Here is a 23,521-nt window from a genome sequence, read left to right as displayed (position 1 = left end):
AGTATTGATGAAAATTTACTCATTTAACCTTATCCATATAATAGGGTTTAAGTGAAAGCAAAAGAGAGAGAGAGAGAGAGAGAGAGAGAGCTGCTATTGGAAAAAAATTTGGAGAAGAAGAAAAAGAGGAGTAGAAAAATTCTGGGTTAGAGAATAGTGCGCAGTCATCTTCAAGAGCTTGATCGGATGGTTATCTGTGGTCCGATTGAATTGATTTTTTTACAACAGCTTTGCAACAGACTGATCTTCATTTTGTATGGTGTGATTGTTGTTTGCTGATTCTTAACTTAGTGTTCTAGTAACTTTTTCGTTGCCCCTATTTTGGTGAGATCTCTTCAATCTCTTCCTTCTTTCTTTTGGGATTTCATTTCATTGATGATGTATGCCAATGATATGTTGTTCTTGATATTTGGAATGATTGTATGTCTCTAATTTCAGTTAGAGAAGACTCTTGTGTATTCCCATTATTTGGAGATAGTGGATTTTAGTGGACTACGATCCCGTGGTTTTTACTCCTCTCATTGGGGAGATTTTCCACATTAAATTGATGATGTTGATGTGTGGATGTGTGTCTATGATAGATCTGTTTACTGATTTATGCATTTAATTACTTTCTTGGGAGCTTGGTTATTGCATGCCTTATGTTTAATAAATTGCTCCATCAAACTCTAGTTGTTTGTTTCCTATTAGGTTCATCCAAGAGGGGAAGATTTTGTTCCGCGTTTCTATTAACCAGGTACATCTCTCAGTTAGTTCTGTTTCTCCCCATCAAAGTAATATCATAGCAAGGTTGTTTGATAAGTTGCATATCTAGGGTGAATAATGGAAACTAATACAAGTAGAAAGGTTACTTTAAATAGTTCAAACTATCATGTTAATGGAGCACTTTCTTTATGTGAAAGATTATTATCTACCGATTTTTAATACTGAGAAACCCGCTAATAAAACCGATGATGAATAAAATATTTTTCATCGACAAATGTATCGGTACATTAGACAGTGGGTGGATGATAATGTGTTGAACCATATTTGTGGAGAGACACACGCTCGCACTTTATGGTTAAAGCTTGAGTAATTGAATGCTCGAAAGACTGAAAATAATAAACTATTTTTTATCAAATAGATGATGACTTTGAAATACCAAGATTGAACCCCGATGATAGATCACTTGAATTCATTTCAAGGAATCATTAATCAGTTGGCTACAATGGGTATCAAATTTGATGAAGAGATACATGGATTGTGGCTTCCTAGTACTTTACTGGACTCATGGGAGACATTTAGAACGTCATTGTCAAACTCAGCCCCAGATAGTATAATCTTGATAGATTTAACTAAAAATAGTATTTTGAATGAAGAGATGAGAAGAAAGTCATATAATTCATCTTCATCTTCAAACGCTTTGGTCACCGAGAAAAGGGGGAGGAGCAAAAGTAGAGATTCAAAGAACAGAGATATGAGTAGAGGAAAATCCAACAAGTTTACAAATGTTAAATGCTATTATTGTGGTTTGAAAGGTCATACCAAGAAGTTTTACTGAAAGCTGAAAATAGAAAATAAAAAGGAAAAAGCCAAAGAGAAGAAGAAATATGTTGATAGCAATAATGAAAGAGTTACTACCATTTCAGAGGACTTTCTCATTGTCTATGATAATGATGTTGTTAACCTTGCATACCATGAGACTAGTTGGGTGATTAACAGTGGTGCCTCCATTTATGTTACATCTCGAAAGAACTTCTTCACATCTTAAACATCCGGTGACTTTGGGATTGTAAAGATGGGGAATGATGACTTAGCAAAAGTTATTGGCATAGGAGATGTTTGTTTGGAAACCAATATTGGCACAATGTTAGTTCTTAAGGATGTGAAACATGTTTCTGACATCCGTTTGAATTTAATTTTTGTAGGTAGACTTGATGATGAGGGATTTTGTTATACTTTCAGTAATGGACAATGGAAGTTCACTAAAGGAGCTATGGTTGTGGCAAGAAGCAAAATTGTTCAACATTGTACTCACTGTAGACAAAGCTCTCCAAATACAGTGGAGAATGAGGGTACAATTGAATTGTGGCATAAAAGGCTTGGGCATATGAGTGAAAAATGAATGATGATATTATCGAAGAAGAAGATTCTACCCAGAATGAACAATACTCATTTGAAAAAGTGTGCTCATTGCTTGGTAGGGAAGCAAAATAGAGCCTCTTTTAAGAGCTCTCCTCTTTTAAGGAAGTCAAATGTACTTGACTTAGTACACTCCGATGTGTGTGGTCTTATGAAGATAAGAACACTTAGTGAGTCACTTTATTTTGTAACTTTCATTGATGATCACTCAAGGAAATTATGAGTTTACGCCTTGAAGACAAAGGATCACGTGTTAAATGTATTCAAACCGTTTCTGGCCTCAATTGAGAAATAAATTGAAAAGAAGTTGAAATGCATCCATCCACACAGATAATGGAGTAAAGCATTCATGACCATTTGATAATTATAGCAAAGAAATGGATATTCGACATCAAAAGACACCTCCAAAGACTCCTCAGTTGAATGGTTTGGCAGATAGAATGAACAGGACACTGATGGAGAGAGTCAGATGTTTTTCACAGGCAAGACGTCAAGAACCTTTTGGGGTGAGGCTTTAAATATAGTTGTGCATGTTTTGAATTTAGCACTATATGTCCCATTACAGTTTGATGTACCAAATAGAGCTTGGACAGGCAAGGATGTCTCTTATAATCACTTGTGTGTCTTTAGATGCAAAGCATTTGTGCATATTCCCAAGGATGAGAGGTTTAAACGTGATGTCAAGACACAATAATGTATAGTTGTGAGCTATGGTCAGGATGAATTTGGTTATAAATTATATAACTCGATCAATAACAAAATCATTAGAAGCCGAATGTTGTATTTATGGAGGAAGATACCATACATGATATTGATCCTGTGGAGAAGACAGGTCCTAAACCCAATGGTGATTTAATTGACTTTGATCTGGTTCATCCATCCCCAGTGCTAGAGCAGGTTGGAGATGAAATTCAAAATGACCAACAAGGTATAGATGATGAAGATACTCCCATACAAATTGAGACAGATGATAGTCCTCATGAGCAATTATTATATCAGAAGTTCCATCACCAGTTCCACTCAAGGGGTCTACCAGAGATTGACAACCTTCCACACAGTATTCTACAAGTGATTATGTATTATTAACTGATGGAGGAAAACCCGAGTGTTTTGAAGAAGCAATGGAAGATGAACACGAGAATAAGTGGGTTGAAGCAATGCAAAATGAGATGAAGTCATTGCTTGAGAATCACACATTTGAGTTGGTGAAATTGCCTAAGGGAAAAAGGGATTTGAAGAATAGGTGGGTGTATAGGGTGAAACAAGAAGAATACTCTTTATATCCACGATACAAAGCTAGATTGGTTGTCAATGGATTCATTCAAATGAAAGGCATTAACTTTGCTGAGATATTTTCTCCAGTTGTCAAGATGCCATCTATTCATGTGGTTCTTGGTTTAGTAGCTATCCTTGACTTAGAGGTTGAGCAGATGGATATAAAAATTGTCTTCCTTCATGGTGATTTAGAGGAAGAGATTTACATGGAGCAACCCAAAGGTTGCAAAGTAAAAAAGCAAAAGTGGATTATGTGTACAGATTGAAGAAAAGTCTTTATGGCTTAAAGTAGGCAACAAGACAATAGTATAAAAAGTTTGAATCAATTATAGGGGAGCAAGGCTACAAGAAAACTACTTCTGACCATTATGTTTTTGTACAAAAATTCTCTGATGATAACTTTGTTATCCTTTTATTGTATGTAGATGACATGTTGATTGTTGGCAAGAATGCTTTCAGGATTGACAAGTTGAAGAAGCAGTTGAGTAAACCTTTTGCAATGAAAGACATGGGGCCAACAAAATAGATTCTTGGCATAAGAATCATTTGAGATAGGAATGCTAAGAAGTTATGGTTATCACAAGAGAAGTACATTGAAAAGGTGCTTCAAAAATTCAAGATGGACAAAGCTAAAGTGGTTTGCTCTCCTCTTGCTACTCATTTTAGATTGAGTATCAAACAGAGTCCTTTTATTGATGAAGAAAAGAAAGACATGGAAAGAGTTCCATATACCTCCACAGTGGGAAGTTTGATGTATGTCATGGTTTGCACAAGGCCAAATATAGCTCACGCAGTTGGCGCAGTTGGCACATTTAGTCGTTTTCTCTCAAATCCTGGGAGAGAGCATTGGAATCCTGTCAAGTAGATTATGACGTATCTTCATGGCACTTCCAATTTGAGGCTCTGTTTTGGAAATGAAAAACCTTTGTTGGCTGGTTATATAGATGCAAATATGGTCGAAGATATTGATTCTCGTAAGTCTACTTCATGATACTTGATCACCTTCTCAGGATACTTGTTTCGTCAAAGTCGTTTCTAGAATTGTAAATATGCATAAATTTTGATTTATGTTTTTAGAAACGGGTGAAACGGAACAACTTTATCAAACATTTTTTAGGTTGTTTCTCTGTTTCTGGGAACAAGAAAATGCAGAAACGGCAGAAACAGAACAATGTCAAATGGAGCCTAACATGTTTTCTCCATCCCCTTTCATGTCACCTAGAAGACAGAGGACATGAAAGAATCCCCAGTAAACCTTGGGAGGAATAATAGAGAGGAAAAATAAAGAAGAAACCTACTCCTTAAGAAATGGAGAGAGGAATCGAAACCCCACCGACACATCATCGAAGGGCCAAGAGGTCGTAACATCCATTTCTTGATTTTTGTCCTTGTTAAGTTTGTCTCGAATTCTTGACCCATTTTGAAGATTGACCCGATCTGACATATTTTGGTGGCAACCCGAATGGAAAATTTTCTAAGATCTGTGATGGAAGCAAAGGGGTTGGGCCAAGCCCGAAGCCCATCACTAATCTCGTATAGGGGTGCGGGGGCGTAACCCCCGCGGTATGGTTCGATTGGATCAACCTCGACCCGATGGGTCGACCGACGATTTAGAGTATATATAATGTACTGTTGCTTGTTGAGAAAGTCATTGTATTCCAGGGTTTTCACGCAGCTGGGGTTTCAGTGTGAGTTTTTCCTCACCGCTGCTAGGGTGTAATTTCTCTTCTGCATAGTGAATCATCTTCTTCTTCACCCGAGGACGTAGCACACCACCCTGGTGTGTGAACCTCATTAAATCTCTGTGTCGTACGGATCTATTGTCTCTTTATTATTCGTGTTTCTTAGTGTTTGATCTTACAAACTGGTATCAGAGCTTTGGGTTACTTCGATTCATGGCTTCAACGAAATACGATATTGATAGATTCGACGGAAATATCAGTTTTAGTTTATGGCAGGTTCGAATGATGGATGTTCTCACGCAGCAGGGTTTAAAGAAAACCCTATTTGGGAAGGCGAAGAAACCTGCAACTATTCCCGATGATGATTGAAACGATTTGGATGATAAAACTCTTTCAGCTATTCAGTTGTGTCTTTCGAATGATGTTCTACAGGAAGTTCTCTCAGAGAAAACGGCTGTAGAGTTATGGGTGAAGTTAAAGAACCTCTACCTCACCAAATTCCTCACCAATAGGTTGAGATTGAAGCAACAACTGTATACCCTTCATATGGGTGAAGGTACTTCTATTAAATCCCATATATCTGAGTTCAATTCTATTATTACTGATTTGAAAAGGATAGATGTTAAAATAGACGATGAAGATTTGGTCCTATTATTATTATGTTCTCTGCCTCCATCTTATAAATATTTTAGGAATACCATAATTTATGATAGAGAAACAATCTCTATTAAGGATGTCAAAACGAATCTGCAAAGCAAGTAAAAGATTGATGATGAGTTGACATCTACCAATAAATCTGATAGTGTTGGTTTGGTAGCTGGAGGGAGAACGAATGAAAGGGGTTCAGATGGTGACAAAAAGAATGCTAGATTAAAATCTAAGCACAAGAATTTAACCTGCAATTACTGTAAGAAAAAAGGGGCATATTAAATCTGAATGCTATAAGCTTTTAAATAAGCAAAAGGCAGGTGGTGGTGCTCAAAATCAACAGAAAAGAGATGATTCTGCAGAAGCTAGTATTGCTGAAGATGAGAGTGAGTCTGATATGTTTTTGGTGACTGATGATAAAGTTAGATCACAGGATGAATGGATTCTTGACTCTGGTTGTTCCTACCATATATGTCCCAATCATGAATGGTTTTTCACATACGAATCAGTTTGAGGTGGAGTTGTGTTGATGGAAAATAATGCTTCTTGTAAGACTATTGAAATGGGAACGATCAATATCAAGATGTATGATGGTATTGTCAGAACCTTGTCTAATGTCAGGCATGTCCTTGATTTGAAGAAGAATCTCATTAGTTTAGGCACTCTTGATTCAAATGGGTGCAAGTATGTAGCTGAAGGTGGAGTCATGACGATCAGTAATGGTGTTCTCTTATTGATGAAAGGAATCAATGTTGGCAGTTTGTATATGTTGCAGGGTACTACAGTCACTGGGTCTGTTACAGCAGCTTCATCATCTATGTCTGAATCAGATATCACAAATTTATGGCACATGAGATTAGGCCATATGAGTGAAAGAGGGATGGCATCATTAAGTAAAAGGGGTTTGTTGTGTGGTCAGAGTACAGGAGTAATGGAGTTCTGTGAGCATTGTGTGTTTGGGAAGCAAAAAGAGTTAGTTTCAGTACTGCTATTCACAGGACTAAGGGAACTTTGGACTACATTCATTCAGACCTATGGGGGCCCTCTAGGGTTGCTTCAAAGGGGGCTGGTGCAAGATACTTGTTTACTTTCATTGATGATTTCTCTAGGAAGGTTTGGGTCTATTTCTTGAAGCACAAAAATGAAGTATTTTTCACTTTCAAACAGTGAAAGAATTTTCTTGAGAAGCAGACCGGGAAACAAATTAAAAGATTGAGAACCAATAATGGCTTAGAGTTTTGTGAAGGTGATTTTAATGAGTTCTACAAAAGTGAAGGTATTGCAAGACACCATACAATTGTTAAAACACCCCAGTAGAATGGAGTGGCAGAGCATATGAATAGAACCTTATTAGAAAAGGCGAGGTGTATGTTATCAAATGCAAGATTGGGCAAGGAGTTCTGGGCAGAAGCAGTTAACACAGCAACCTTGTTGGTGAATCGATCTCCTTGCACAGCTATTGAGTGCAAGACTCCGGAAGAAGTTTGGTCAGGTAAACCTCCAGACTACTCAAATTTAAAAGTATTTGGATGTCCTGCTTATACACATGTAAATGAAGGGAAGTTGGAACCTAGGGCTAAGAAATGTATTTTTCTTGGGTATGGATCTGGGGTGAAAAGATACAGGTTGTGGTGTTCTGATCCAAAGTCTCCAAAATTTCTTATTAGCAGAGATGTTATTTTTGATGAATCTGCTATATTGCATCCTAGGAAAGAAGCTCCTATTCATTGTGATGAAGATCAAGAAAAATCTAGAGAGAAGGTGGAGTTTGAAATTGGTGGTTCATCTTCAAACAAAGCACAATCTACTTTAGTCCAGCTGCCTGCTTTTACTGAAGGAGATGATGCTCAAGAGAATCAAGAAGAAGAGCGGCACAACATTGCCAATGATAGACCAAGGAGGAATATTAGACAACCACAAAAGTATGGGCATGCTGAGTTTGTTGCTTATGCATTATCTGTTGTAGATACAATTGAAAATAGTGAGCCTGCAACATATTCTGAAGTTGTTGCTTCAATTGATTCTACAAAATGGTTGATTGCCATGAATGAGGAGATGGAATCTCTTCATAAAAATCAGACTCGGGAGCTTGTCAAGCTGAGAATAGGGAAGAAAATTGTTGGTTGCAAATGGGTCTTCAAGAAGAAGGAATCTGCCTCAGGTGTTGAAGATGCTAGGTACAAGGCACGTTTGGTTGCAAAGGGTTACAATCAAGTACAAAGAATTGATTTTAATGATGTTTTATCACCTGTTGTTAAGCATAGTTCTATTCGTGTCCTACTTGCTTTAATTGATATGCATGATTTGGAGTTGGAGCAACTTGATGTGAAAACAGCATTCTTGCATGGTGAACTAGAAGAACAGATTTATATGCATCAACCTGAAGGGTTTGTTAATGAAGGTAAGGAGGACCATGTATGCTTGTTGAAGAAGTCCCTATATGGTTTGAAACAGTCTCCTAGACAGTGGTATAAAAGGTTTGATTCAATTATGGCTACTTTTGGATACTCCAGGTGTCAATATGACTGTTGTGTTTATTTCAGAAAGCTCTCTGATGGGTCATTCATATATTTGTTGCTTTATGTTGATGATATGTTGATTGCAGCAAAAGATAGGAATGAGGTCAATAGGTTGAAGGAGCAATTAAGTTCTGAATTTGAGATAAAAGATTTGGGGGTAGCAAGGAAGATCCTTGGTATGGAGATCAAGAGGGATAGAAAAGCAGGAAAGTTGTAGCTATCTCAATAAAAGTACACTGAGAAGGTATTGAATCGTTTTGGCATGAAAAATGCCAAACCTGTAACTACTCCTCTTGCATCTCATTTTAGACTTTCAACTGCTCTATCACCTAAGACAGATGAAGAGGTGGAGTACATGTCATGTGTTCCATACTCTAGTGTAGTTGGCTCCGTTATGTATGCTATGGTTTGCACTCGTCCTGAAATTTCACAAGCTGTTAGTGTGGTGAGCAGATATTTGTCATGTCCAGGTAAAGCTCATTGGGAAGCAGTGAAGTGGATACTTAGGTACTTGAAAAGGACCTCTAGTGTTTGTTTGGAGTTTGGGAGGAATGGTGATAGTTTATCTGGTTATGTTGATTCAGATTATGTAGGTGATCTTAACAAGAGGAGGTCACTCACAGGCTATGTATTTACTCTTGGAGGAAGTACGGTTAGTTGAAAACTACTTTACAGGCTACAGTTGCATTATCTACTACTGAAGCAGAGTATATGGTAGTGATTGAGGCAATTAAAGAAGCTATTTGGCTTAGAGGTTTGTTGGGAGAACTTAGCATGGATCATGGGGTGACTGTTGTCCATTGTGATAGCCAGAGTGCTATTCAATTGACTAAAGATCCAATGTATCATGAGAGGACGAAGCACATTGATGTTCGGTATCATTTCATAAAAGAGATAATTGCTCAAGGTAATATTCAAGTGTTGAAGATTGGTACTGAAGACAATCCAGCTGATATGTTGACTAAGCCTTTATGTGTTGGTAAGTTTGAGCATTGCTTGAACTTGGTGTTTGTTGTGTTTGAGTTCAGCCCTTTGGAGGGCTATTGGAGAAGATGAAGATATTAGCTATTTGTTTATCTGTTGGAGGAGAATTCAAGCCAAGGTGGAGATTTGTTAAGTTTGTCTCGAATTCTTGACCCGTTTTGAAGATTGACCCGATCCGACATATATAGTGGCGACCCGAATGAAAAATTTTCTGAGATCTGTGATGGAAGCAAAGGGGTTGAGCCAAGCCCGGAGCCCATCACTGATCTCGTATAGGGGTGCGGGGGCATAGCCCCCACGGAATGGTTCGACCGGATCGACCGTGACTCAATGGGTCGACCGACGATTTGGAGTATATATAATGTACTGTTGCTTGTTGAGAAAGTCATTGTATTCCAGGGTTTTCACGCAACTAGGGTTTCAGGGTGAGTTTTTCCTCACCGCTGCTAGGGTGTAATTTCTCTTCTACATAGTGAATCATCTTCTTCTTCGCCCGAGGACGTAGCACACCACCCTGGTGTGTGAACCTCGTTAAATTCTCTCTGTGTCGTACGGATCTATTATCTCTTTATTATTCGTGTTTCTTGGTGCTTGATCTTACAGTCCTCACACTGAGAAGGTTGGGTCTCACTTATAGGGTTTTGTGCACTGAAACTTTGGATGCATAGAGTTTAATCCATGTAATCCCTATTCCAATTTTCTAGGAAATGAGAGAATAAAGAAGGTAAGCTGAAAGGAGGACCACATGAATTGGATTAGAGGTTTTTTTGGTTCAATATATCAACTCATAATAGATTTTTTTTTTTTTACTCTAAACCTAGCATGAGTGGCTGAATCCTGACAATATATAATGGTATAATTATATCTTAGGCTATTAATGACAATGTAAAGGCTTTTGTTACTGCAGATTATACGCACATTTGATAGGTTATCCATGTCCAGATATACTCATCTAGTACATTTCAGCCTAAAAACACTTTACAACAATGTGATGCTTTCAAAAGTAATCAAAAGGTCAACTTTAGACTACTGGGCAAATTGCTGGTACACAAAGGTGAAGTTCCACTTGATACTTAGTTACTACACCAGCGCATTGATATTTGATAACTAGAAGAAAGACAATCAAAACCAACAAAAAAAGGAGAAAACTAAGTCCCCTTGTAGCAGAAGCATACTTTAACATCTTTTAATTATGTAGACAAATCCAGGACCAGTTTCATGTGAATACTCAACTAATAAATTGAACATCTCTTGGCAAAAAAAAACTCCAGAGACACATCTATGATGTAGCAAAAGGGTAGGAACATTAGATCTACATAGATAAGGAGGATTGCTCCAATAACAATTATTACAGCTATAACTCCAAGGGAAAATTGTAGGAGTGTAAATTTGGCCTCTGTCACAAGTAAGATAGCTTGTATGAATGCTAAAACTGTATAGGTCACAGAGAAGAGGAGAGTGTTACCATTAAAAAGGTATTTGAGTGGCAAAATAAGGTAAAAATCATTCTTATGAAAGCGAGACAGGTAAGAGGATATGCAGCCACTTATGGCTATAACGGAGAAGAACAATGCAACTGAAGAATATGCATAAAATGGAGGGAAATCTCCGGTAATGCTGGAGAAAACAGGGATACCAGAATCCTGGTTATAACCACCTGGAACAGCATATGATGCAGTGAAGTTAATGGTTGCAATTAAGGTTGAGATCAGTATGACATTCTCTGTTACTTCCTTATTCTTCTTCACGCTCTCCTCTAACAAGTGCCAGTGTGAGTAGTCAAATAACTCATCTGCTGTTTTGTCTTTGTCATTTCGAAGATGAAATTGGTGACCTTGGGAAACATCCTTAACTTGCTACAAAAGAAAATGAACAACCACTAATCAAGAGCGAGCATGCTACTCGAATAACTAAGCACCAGGAACAATGTTGTTAGGAATTAACAATGCAGCAGAACAACGATTAGTAAAAGAAAAAACTAAAGAGGAGTTATACACACAAACACACACTCACACAAAGCACATTTATGTGATCTAGTTAAAGCTCATACCTAGACCCATGTGGTTAGTTGTGGGAATAACAAAGTATATACATACCTTGAACCAGAGCATCTCGCGCCACATTTTTTGTGGTGCTGGACCAAAAATCTTTTCTTGAACATGATCAGCATAATCTGCTGCAAGATGCAAAGGTGTGTTCTTATTCTTGTCAACATCCGCAACAATCTTGGTTGTAAGAAGGCCCCTTGATTTCAAAAGCTTAAAAACTCCTTCTTGTCGATACTCAGCTACTATATGAAATATGTTCTTCCCATCCTCATCCAGAAACTCAATACACCGTGGGCATTTTGTGAAGATCACATCTATAACCTCAACAATACCAGACCTTGCAGCTAAAATGAGTATGTCACTGATTGTATTTGTGGTAGATGAAATGTCAGTTTCATCTTCTAGTTCTGTTATTATCAATCGTTCTGCCAGATCTCGTGCCAACTTATGCTTTTGCTTCTTATCATCAATTCCTCTGAGAATTGGAATTCCTGCAGGAATAATATTTACAGGTCAAGTTGTGCCTATTCAAATTTCTCTCCTATCTTATATTTTTGTCGAAGATAAGGTAATTTGCAATAGTTATATTGTTTTCTTTGTTCTTAAATAGTATACTACAAACCCATGAGAGGAAATTTTCATCCTCTCTTTTATGAAAGATGATGAAGAGTTGTCGTAGCATGAGCCCACTAGGGATGAAAAATTGATTGATCCTATTTCTAATTTTGTGAAACAGAGTGACCTGCTTTACTAGTTTTCTTAAAACAGAGTAGGCTGGTCCTGATTGATGCCTGCTTTTGAATTAGTAGTACTGTAGCTTTCCTTTTTCCATATCGGATCCATATGGCTGACCCCATTTAGTTGGGATAAGGTTATGTTTTGTATCTTTGCTTCAAATTGAAAAGATGACATACTCACGTCTGATAAAATTAACAAATCGTTTGCCTATCCCAGCTGCAAGAGAACAGAGTACATATCAATTCCATGAAGAACAAATGAATAAGTCCTCAAATTCTAAAGATTTAGGTAAATTAAAGGTTTATGAGATAGAACCTGATTGTTTTCTGCCACCATCCGATGATGAACGCTGTCCATTTTCAGTTTCTTGAAGATCCTCAGCAGCATCCAAAGGCATACCTGTTTCATATAGAAAAAGAATCAGCTCTCATTAGTAGTAGCTGTAGGATGATGATGACGATGACAGTGATTATGATCATCAAATGCTGGAAAAGAAAACCACATACAGAAGTAGATTACTAATTTCAACAATGCCCATGGAATGAATGGGGCCTTGTTTATATTAAACTCCGAGTAAAGTGTCCCACTCTTGAACGAAGAGATTGATTCACATAGTAGATGAAGAGCCTTGATGTTCTTTTTGTTACAAGCAACAGCAAGATCTGGGTACCAATCCATTACCTTTAAGGCTAGATCTGATTCAACCCAATTAGTTAGTAATTAAAGAATTAATGTAACAAAGTTATCAGTACTGAAGTAGCAGACAAAAGTATACCATAAAACTCTCCCATTACAGCAGCATGAAGAATTGTACAGCCATCATTTCTTTTCAAAGCTGGGTGATCATGGGAGATAGTTTCTTTGAGCAACTTAAAAATCTGTGTCTGTCCATAAGCAGCAGCCAAGTATAAAGGTGTCTCTCCCTTCAGATTGCATTCACTGACTAGGCTCTTCTCCGTCTGGACCATTGACTTTGCAATCTCCAGAGCATCATCACCAACCATGGCTGCTTCATGGAGTGCTGTGTTGCCTTCGCAATTTTTCACAGTTAGGCGGCCATCATTGAGTTGCAAATTTAGTAACTCACTCGCAGCGGATATGTTTTTATTCAGAATGAGAAGATGGAGGAGTGTGTCACCTCGATCATTGATGGGTGATGTGGGTCTTTCCATATAGAATCTCTGGAGAATTTCCGGCTGATCCTTCCCTTTTTCTGCTGCTTTGTATACATCTCCATACTTGAGAGGGTTGACAGAAGAAGATGATTGAGCCATGGTTGGATAGATATGAAGGTAGGCCTACTCTTAAGAACAGACACGCATGTACGGTACCGGAATGAGTGAAGAAGGGTAGAAGATGTGGAAGGCATTGTTATACATAAGCCCCAAGTAAAGGTACTGAGTTGAATGAGTCACTTCAAGCTTTTAAGAAACCCAGAAACTCAGGCTGAGTTAAACAAAATTTTGAGTTGATTTGTTAATTGACTGGCTCTGCTTCTTCCTTAAGAGAAATCTTTCATTTGAGAATCTTGGTTGTGGATTTGAGCTGAACTCTAAATCAAGAAGCAAGAGACATAAGATGAGAGGGGCGGTGGGGGATATTAATTTGAACCCAAAATATAAAATATTAGAAACCTTTTTTGTTCATTAAAGCAAAGAATATAATTTGAGGGCTTTGAATTGCTTGTATCGTAGTTAAAAGAATAATCTAAATCTTATTATATAGCACTACCTGAGAAGGCTCTTTATTATATACTTTGCTTAGATCATTGCCGATTCAGAATAAAGAGAATAGTCCTTTCTGCCTAATGAACTAATACTTTTGGTTCCAAATACCAGGCAACCAAAAGGATTCTTCTTATCGGCTCATTATTGCCATATCTGTACGCCTTATCGCAGTTATGTCCATGGTTTCAAGTATCGATACCGTCACTAAATCCATGGGTATGTCTCACTATTACAATGTTTGCCTTTTCAACGATCACTAAAACTTGCTTTTTTTTTAACTAAAAAATCGTTTGTATTAAAGAAAAAAGAAAAAAAATTAAAGAATGTACAATCGATAATGGACTAAGTTAGACAGTCCAACAAAAAGGAAAAAACACCTTGTCAATTTATTTCCTTCCCACCTTCGGCATAGCCATCAGTAGGAAAAAAGACCAAGGGCTTCATAAAAAAATAAAAAATAAAAATAAATAAAAAATAAAAAAAGAAGAAGACTCAATCTGAAACCAAATCTAGATCTAAGATGAGCGCCTAGAAGAAGTTCGTTCTTGATCAAAACTGGCCAGGAGACAATGGAAGCACAAGAAGAAGAAGAGAAGAGATAAAAACTCAATCTGAAACCAAATCTAGATCTAAGATGAGAGCCTAGAAGAAGTTCGTCTTTGATCAAAACTGGCCAGGAGACAATGGAAGCACAAGTTTCTAACCTTGGCGCTGGCAAACTCAGCAATAGGATTTGCTTCACGGTAGCAGTGAGAAACCCTGCTACAACTCCCATCCCCATCCTACGTCCCCACCAATGATCCCCCTTCCCCAACTCGATCTCCACCTTGCCCTCTCCAAACCGTTGCTTTGTTTTTCCTTCCCACTCTAAATTTTGGAAGAAATAAAAAATATATATTAAAGCAGTTAATCATATGGACCTCCTCCCAGAGGCAATCATTTCTTCACTGTAAGATTTTTTTTTCATTTTGTTTCAGTTTGTCTCAAATTCTTGACCCATGTTGATGAATAACATGCTTCGACATATTTTGGTGGTGACTCAAATGGGAAGTTTTTTGAAATTTGTGATGGAAACAAAGGGGTATGGTTCGGCCCGATCGACTGTGAACCGATGGATCAACCCACGACTTGGAGGAGTATATAATGTACTATCGTCTTGTTGAGCAAGTCATTTTAATTTGGGGGGTTTTTCAAGCTAGGGTTTTAGAGCTAGTTTTCTCGCCGCTACTTGGGTGTAATCTCTCTTCTACAAAATGAAATATCTTCTTCTTCACCCGAGGACGTAGCACACCACATCAGTATGTGAACCTCATTAAATCTCTATGTGTTGGGTAGATATGTTTTAGTTCATTTTTCGTATTTGTTGGTATTTACTCTAACAGTTTCATATGTCAATTATATTGCAAATTCGCTTGGAAAATGATTTTCAGGAGAACAATTATATTGCAAATTTGTAAAAGCTACATAAAGTAACAGATGGTAAATAAGTATAGTCAAAATCCTTTTGTCTATAATACTGGAGTGCAGCTACTATGTTTACACTTTTGGACAACTTGGTATTTGAATGAAATTTAGTGTGGGGTGGAAAGCAAGGGTGGGAGGGCAAGGTGGAGGTGTTATTGGGTAGGGAGGGTGGGGGGAGATGGGAGTTGGGGAGCGAAATCAGAGGTGGGGGATGCGAGAAAAAGTAAGGGATGGGGGGCAAGAGTTGCAAAATACATGAGATGTTAGTGGGGGTTACGGGGCATGGTGAGGGGGATGGGTGCGAGGGGTTGAAGTGGGTAGCAGTGTTCATGAAGAAGAAGAAAAGTGGGGGTTGAATAAAAACAAGTCCCAAAAACAAGGGAAGAAGGGAGAAATACATAAATAAAAGGACAAGTGTTGGATCCTCACAAGTACGCCCGATGAATGTATGTGATGAGGATCCAATCTCGAAGAGAAGAAGAGGTTCAATGAGGAATAAGTTGTTGGAGGGACACATGTCGTCTTACCATCATATGTGGAGTTGTGCTGTACTTTGATCTATTTTGGTTTGTATCGATACGATCAGGTACCAACGATATGAATATGTATCTATCAATATGCCGATACTATACCGATACTTAGAACCATGGTAAACAAGCTTAGCCATGAGCTATTGCGGCTTAAAATCATCTCCTATTGCTGCTAATTTAACCTCCGTATCGGATCCATGTATCCAACCTTATTTAGATGTGATAAGGCTGTAATTATTGTTCTTGTTTTGTTTTGTTTTTTTTTTTTTTTTTTTTTTTTTTTTTTTTTTTTTTTTTTTTTTTTTTTTTTTTTTTTTTTTTTTTTTTTGATAGATCAATTCTAAAGCCTATTCATTTGTTCATCTTGCTGATTTGATTTGTAGTCCTAACTCTTTTCTCAAGCAAGATTAATGGTGAGACAATTATTTTGATGCTGAGTATGACATTATTTTAGAAGGCACTAATATCATTATTAGTGGAGTTCAGCTAACTTGACACATGTTATGCAACTTGCATTCTTTCTTTCTATGCTAATTGATGTGACTTTCTTTTTTTTAAATGATTGACTTATGTATTCAACGGAAACATGTATTATTTTCCCCTCAAAATGAAGGAAAGAATAAAAAAAAAATAAATAAATAAATAAAAAGAAGATGATGAAAACTCTACAACAACACAACGGTCTATTCCAACAACTGAATGAAACTATAAGAGAAATCCAAAGAAGATACAAAATGATAGAAAGAACTCATGTTGTATATTTGTATTTTGTAATACTTAGTTTCAATGTCCTTTGTCAAAACTATCCCTTTTTTTCGTTTTTGTTGTTTTCTTTGTTTTTCCTCCCATGCTTTGCTTTGTCGAAAGGAAAGGGTTTTGTCTTGTAATTTCCTTGGTCCCATATGGAAAGTAGGAGAAAACATTAGTTGATAATGGGTGTCAACCGATCGGGTCGGGTCGGTCTCAATTGGGTTTAATTGGGCTTGACCACTTAGAAGTCTTGCACCATGAACGGCTGTTTAAGTAAACAGGCCTAGCTTTTGGGGGCATGGTATGGTTTATAATTAGGCCGGTCTGTGTCGGGCTTTAATCAGGCTTCCTTAAACGGGTCTTAACCGGGCCTTAACCGGGCTATAGACCTATTTAAGTCTAAACGGGCAAAGGGCTTTAAACGTGCCTACCCTAAAATTCTTTTCTTGAGTTGGTTGAATGCCCAGAAATATGTGAGGTAAATCTTTAATAAAAAATAGAAATGATAAAAGATTATGGTTGTTCTTACAAAGAAAAAGAAGAGATATGGCATTTACAACTTACAAAATAAAGCTTAATTAAATCAAATCATATTACAAAGCAAGGGGTAATAAAGCGTAATTTGTTTTGTACTAATAGTGGCAAAATAGAAATTTTATGTAGTATTAAAGGTGGTTGGGCTAGGTCGGGCTATAACGAGTCGGTTTAAGTCGGGCATATAAACATGTCGGTTCGGTTAGGCGCTCGACTGGCTAGCTACTTGCACCGTGAATGGCCGTTCAATAAATGTGTCAGACTTGATTAATTGGGCCGGTCCAGGTCAGGCCATAAACGTGTCAGGCTCCGTTGGACTTATCGATGCGGGCTCAGAATTGACACCCCTAATTGATATATATGTTTTAATAAAAAATATAAAGGACAAGGTTCAAGAGGGAAGTTACCCTCCTTAGGGATGTTTGATGCCCTGTGGGAGTGATATATATTCATTGGCTTAATCTTAAGTCTAATAATTTATATTTTTTGGAAGATGGATTTAAGGGCTGACCTTTACATACGTAGGGAAGCCTAATATTAGGGTTGAAACAGGTGCGGGCTGGGCCGGGTTTCTTAAAACCCTAATCCCAACCCTAGGTCATCAAAATTCAACCTAGGCTCAACCTAACCTTGTTGGGTTCATGTTCAGGCCCAACCCTACTGGACTCATACCAACCCAACCTAGCCCTAACTGAACCTATCAGGGTCGGGGCTAGGCTGGGTTGGGTTGACCTTAACTTCTGCAATGGTTGGATTAACCTTGATTGACTTGTTTTTTTTTTTTTTATTCATATCTTATATATTAAAAAATATATAGAAAAAATAAAATACCAATAGGAGCCCTAAATTCTAATATAAAAATTTAGGGTTAAATTTTTAGCGCGAGTGCGGGCGGGGTCGGGTCGGGTCAGGTCGGGCTGAGGCCTTAACCCGACCCTGACCCAGGGATGAGGTTTTTCAACCCTAACCCACCCTCAAGGTCAAAAAACTTGGCCTCAACCTTGCTTGGGCTTAGGGCAGGCCAAGGGAGGTTTAGGTTGTCAAGGCCAAACTTTCACCGCTACCTTATATCTTCGGACATACCTTTACATAAATAGGGAAGGCTTATATATATATATATATATATATATTCAAAATCTAAAGATAGGTAGTGACTTACATAAAGAGAGGTAGTGGCTCTCTCTCTCTCTCTCTCTCATATATTATGATCTATCGAATTGGTTTTTGCTTCTCTATTTTTGGATTTATCAAGTATAGCATTAGTAATCTAGGCGAAATCAAGAGAGTGAATGCAATGTTTTTGTGATTTCCTTGAAGGTTGTATTATTTTGGAGGTAGATTCAGATACTCATATTGTATTAATAAAGGTTGTATACTACCTTAAGGAGAGTTCTATTCTTGTATGACTCAACCTTATATCTTTGAAGATTGGTTCATTTAAAGTTCAGATCATTGAAGACTACTCACTTGAAGTTGGGTATTATTCACTAGACGACATATTCATCTACTTGAAGACAAGTTCATCTACTTGAAGTTCAGTACATTTACTTGAAAACAAATTCATCTACAAAAAGTTCAGTGGATACATTTATAAACATAAAGCTAAATCTTATATTCTCATCTTTACTATTCAAGCATATTAATTTACAAACGCTTTGGGCAATATTTGTATTCTTTTTTTATTTTTTACAAATCCAGAACCAGTTTTATGTGAATATTCAACTAGTAATTAGTACATCATCTTTTCTTGGTTAAAAATAAATTCTGAAAGCACATCTATGAGGTAGCAAAAGGGTAGGAACATTATATCTATGTAGATAAAGAGGACTACTCCAAGAACAACCATTATAGTGGTAACTGCAAGGGAGAATTCTATAGGTGTAAATTTGTCCTTTGTCACAAGTAAGATAGCTTGTGAAAATGCTAAAACTGTGTAGGTCACAGAGAAGAGGAGACTGTTGCCATTAAAAAGGTATTTGAGTGGCAAGATAAGATAAAAATCATTCTTATGAAAGCGAGACAGGTAAGAGGATATGCAGCCACTTATGGCTATAACGGAGAAGAACAATGCAATTGAAGAATATGCATAAAATGGAGGGAAATCTCCCCTAATTCTGAAGAAAACAGGGATACCAGATTCCTGGTCATAACCACCTGGAACAGCAAATGATGCAGTGAAGTTAATGGTTGCAATTAAGGTTGAGATCAGTATGACACTCTCCGTTACTTCCTTATTCTTCTTCACGCTCTCCTCTAACAAGTGCCAGTGGGAGGAGTCGAATAACTCATCTGCTGTTTTGTCTTTGTCATTTCGAAGATGAAATAGGTGACTTAGGGAAACATCCTTTACTTGCTACAAACAACAGCAAGAAAGAAAAAAAAAATGAACAACCACTAATCAAGAGCATGCTACTCAAGTAAATAACCCCTAAAAATAATGTTGCTAGGAATTAACAATGTAGCAGAACAACAATTAGCGAAAGAAAAAGAGATCACACACGATACATTAATGTGCTCTAGTTAAGCTTATACCGAGACTCTTGTAGTCAGATGTAGCAATAACAAAGATGTACACATACCTTGAACCAGAGCATCTCCCGCCACATTTTTTGTGCTGGTGGACCAAATATCTTTTCTTGAACATGTTCAGCATAATCTGCTGCAAGATGCAAAGGTGTGTTCTTATGCTTGTCAACATCCGTAACAATCTTGGTTGTAAGAAGGCCCCTTGATTTTAAAATCTTAAAAATTCCTTCTTGTCGATACTCAGCTGTGATATGAAGTATGTTCTTCCCATCCTTATCAAGAAACTCAATACTCCGTTGATATTCTGTGAAGATCATATCTATAACCTCAACAATACCATACCTTGCAGCTAACATAAGGGTGTCACTGATTGCATTTGTTGTAGATGAAATGTAAGGGACTGAATGATATACTGGTTCCCTTATTATCAATCTTTTTGCCAGCACTCTTGCCAAGTTATGCTTTTGCTTCTCATCATCAATTCCTCTAAGCAATCGAATCCCTACAGAAATAATATTTACAGGTCAAGCTGTTCCTGTTCAGAAAGTCTATTACTAACCCATGAGAGGAAATTTCCATCCTCTTATTTATGAAAGATTATGAAGAGTTGTGCTAGCATGATCAACTGGGGAATGAGAGATTCATCCTTCTTATGTCTAATAGAAACCCATAGCAAACAAAGTATCACTTTGCAGCACCGGTTGTAGTACATTTTTCAAATGACAAGAAGTGTATTTTTGAGTGACATGTTTTACTAGTTTATTTAAAACAGAGTAGGCAGCTTGTTGATTGATGCCTGCTTTCCTATTAGTACAAGAAGAATGAAAATTTCACTCTCTTTCCGGTCATGCTCCCCAACTCTCTAGTAATGCAGCTTTTCTTCAAAGTAAAAATATGTCATACTCACAACTAAATGAATTCACTAATCGTCTGCCCATCCCAGCTGCAAGAGAACAGAGTTGGTGTCAATTCCTCATGAAGAAGCTCTTAAATTTAGGGGTAAGGGTTCTCTGAGCCAAAGGTGTGTCCTACACAAAGACACATTGTCATTTTTGTTTTTTATTTTTTAATTTGGGTAAGTGTTTTCTGTCTGAGAGCGGCCCCTGCGCTCCTGCGCTTAGACACAGGGGCATGCCCTCAGGAGGGGCATGGTGGTCATTGATGCCTCCTGTGTTTGTGGTGCAAGGGCCGCTCTTGAGCAGAAAACTTTATCCCTTTTATTTTTAAAAAATAATAATAATAATAATAATAAACAATATGCTTGTGCTTTGGCACACGGGAGCCTCGTGTACTGGGTACACTCATTTTTTTTACCCATGTAATTAGGCGTAGAGAATGCCTTAGGCTTAGAGAGTGTTTCCTGAAATTTCAAGAAGGGAAAAGAACTTTGTTGTCTATCTCTCTCCTTCCCATATGAAAAGACATCTTTGTCCCTTATTTCAAGGAAGAAAGAAATAAACACATGGAGCACTAGCATTGGCCGCATCGTCGGATCATAGTTTTAAAAATCGGATCAGATTGGTCAAAATCATCCAGAAAGGTTCAGTATCAGTCGAGATCGATCTAGTGGTATGATGTCAGGGTAAATAGATAATCCATTTGATCCCAAATGATTCGATACCAATCTGGATCTGTATTGATTGATAACAATCCCAAGTTTTAAAAGCTTGTCCCGGACAGAGAATCACTTCCCTCTAAAGATTTAGGTAAATTTATAGGTCCATAAGATAGAACCTGTTTGTTTTCTGTTGCCAGCCGATGATGATGAACTCTGTCCATTTTCAGTTTCTTCAGGATCCTCAACAGCATCCAAAGGCATACCTGTTTCATATATTAAAACAATCAGCTCTCAGTAGTATCTGCAGGGGATTATGATCATCATATGGAAGAACAGAACAACACATACAGAAGTAGATTACTAATTTGAACAATGCCCATGGAATGAAGGGGGCCTTGCTTATATTAAACTCTGAGTAAAGTGTCCCACTCTTGAACGAAGAGGGTGATTCGCATAGTAGATGAAGAGCTGTGACGCTCTTTCCGTTACAATCAAGGGCAAGATCTGGGTACCAATCCATTACCTTTAAAGCTAGACCTGATTCAACCCAATTGGTACCTCATTAGTAATATAGCTAAAGAATAAATGAAACAAAACTAACAATAATGAAGTAGCAGAGACTAGTTGGTATACCATAAAACTCGCCCATCACAGCCGCATGAAGAACTGTACAGCCATCATTTCTTTTCAATCCTGGGTGATCATGGGAGATAGTTTTTCTGAGGAAGTTAAACATTTTTGTCTGTCCATAAGCCGCAGCCAAATATAAAGGTGTCTCTCCCTTCAGATTGCATTCACTGACTAGGCTCTTCTCCTTCCCGACCATTAACTCTGCAATCGTCAGAGCATCATTACCAACCATGGCTGCTTCATGGAGTGGTGTGTTGCCTTTGCTATTTTTCGCAGTTAGGCCATCAAGGAGGGGCAACTTCAGTAGCTCACTGGCAGTGGTTATGTTTTTATTGAGAATGAGAAGATGGAGGATTGTGTCACCCCGATCATTGATGGGTGATGTGGGTCTTTCCCTGTAGAATTCCAGGAAAATGTCCAACTGATCCTTCCCTTTTTCTGCTGCTTTGTATACATCTCCATACTTGAGAGGGTTGACAGAAGAAGTTGATTCTGTCATGGCTGAATATGAAGGCAGCCTACTAAGAACAGACACGATTGTCTGGGAACTGGATTGAGTGAACATGGGTAGAAGATGTGGAAGTCGTTGCTTTATATAAGCCCCAAATAAAGATAAGAGTGTCAATAGGTATGGTTCCTGGTATTTGGGATAGGTCTATATTGGTATTGGTATCAAAGGTGCCAATCCCCAATACTGTTCTGTTTAGTTAAGGGAACCAAACGTAGGTTCATTAATCATACCCACTGAAAAAGTACTTGCAATTCCAATTCCATCCTGTACCTATTGCCAACCCATCCCATCCCAAAACTGTCTAGTCCCATTTGTTTTTTTATATCAAAATCAGATCCTAGTACCGTCGTGCTATTAATGAGATGGCCCGGTACCAAATTCTAGCAGGACAGTTCCAGTTTTGATCCCAAATTGAGATCCTCAAACAAAGTTCTAGACTAAAGCTCTCTTTCTTACTTGGACAAATCTTTCATTTGAGAGCCTTGGCTGTGGATCTTAGCTAATAAGCTCTAGATCACAAACAAGATTCAAAAAGGGAGGTGGGGGGTAATTAATTTGAAAACTCATCTTGTTTAAAATATTAGAGGCCTTTGTCTTTTTAGTCGATAAGCAAAGAATTATAATTGGAGGACTTTCAATTGCTTGTATCGTAGTTAAAAGATAATCTAAAACTTAATTGTTGATTAGGGAATAGTTTTTCATTTTGTCCTCAATTCCGATGAACGCTCTTTGTTATATACTTTGCTTAATTCATTAGCGAATCATTAGAATAAAGCTAAGAGTACTTTATGCCTAATCAGCTACATTTTTTGGTGGCAAACACCAGCACATTAATTTGGAGGAAGTGTTACAAAAAATTTTAAAAAAGAAAAAATGGTGAGAGATATGCAGCAAACATGCAATCAAAAGGATCCTTCTTATGGGTTCAGTATTACCATATTTGTTTGCCTATTTCGGATTTGGATCCTCTCCAGAACCCAAAGAGAGAGAGAGCCCTCATTGGTCCGGGCTGGTGAGGATCCTAGTCCATCTAAGCTCTGTCCACGGTTTCAAGTATTGGTACACGTATTTTTTTTTTTTCAAACAGCAAAAGCAAAAGCGATCAATACAAAATCCAATCTTAATCAAAATCAGTATCATATCAGTATCATCAGAGACCAATACCAATACCGATGCCAAGAACTAAATCCTTCATGAAAAAGGGAGGGAAAGCTCTCTGTTCTTGATTATCCGTAGTTAGATTCTCCAAAATCACAAGAATCCTTAGAATGGGATT

At 37.7% G+C, this 23,521-nt stretch overlaps 2 protein-coding genes across 3 annotated transcripts; both read right to left on the bottom strand.

Moving 5' to 3' along the window:
• Window positions 1–10,448: 10,448 nt before the first annotated feature.
• LOC122082696 lies at window positions 10,449–13,560 on the bottom strand. 2 transcript variants are annotated; one of them, XM_042650422.1, is made up of 7 exons: window positions 13,154–13,560; window positions 12,791–13,045; window positions 12,522–12,710; window positions 12,331–12,414; window positions 12,196–12,231; window positions 11,326–11,768; window positions 10,449–11,085 (listed from the first exon to the last, which is right to left on the bottom strand). In XM_042650422.1, exons 1-7 carry the CDS (start codon window positions 13,287–13,289, stop codon window positions 10,462–10,464), a joined length of 1,767 nt encoding a protein of 588 aa, XP_042506356.1. In that variant the 5' UTR covers window positions 13,290–13,560; the 3' UTR covers window positions 10,449–10,461. The 2 variants fall into 2 exon arrangements, with proteins under 2 accessions (XP_042506356.1, XP_042506355.1); XM_042650421.1 differs by having other exon boundaries at window positions 12,791–13,560.
• Window positions 13,561–18,682: 5,122 nt separating this feature from the next.
• On the bottom strand, window positions 18,683–23,515 carry LOC122081765 (ankyrin repeat-containing protein At5g02620-like). The gene is made up of 6 exons (XM_042649018.1): window positions 21,738–23,515; window positions 21,453–21,641; window positions 21,281–21,367; window positions 20,454–20,489; window positions 19,600–20,048; window positions 18,683–19,373 (listed from the first exon to the last, which is right to left on the bottom strand). The coding sequence occupies exons 1-6, from the start codon at window positions 22,297–22,299 to the stop codon at window positions 18,750–18,752; spliced, it is 1,947 nt and encodes a 648-aa protein (XP_042504952.1). The 5' UTR covers window positions 22,300–23,515; the 3' UTR covers window positions 18,683–18,749.
• Between the last annotated feature and the right edge of the window lie 6 nt (window positions 23,516–23,521).

Source organism: Macadamia integrifolia, chromosome 6 (assembly GCF_013358625.1).
Source record: "Macadamia integrifolia cultivar HAES 741 chromosome 6, SCU_Mint_v3, whole genome shotgun sequence".
Taxonomy (NCBI): domain Eukaryota; kingdom Viridiplantae; phylum Streptophyta; class Magnoliopsida; order Proteales; family Proteaceae; genus Macadamia; species Macadamia integrifolia.
This window is presented reverse-complemented; position numbering and strand designations above follow the sequence as displayed.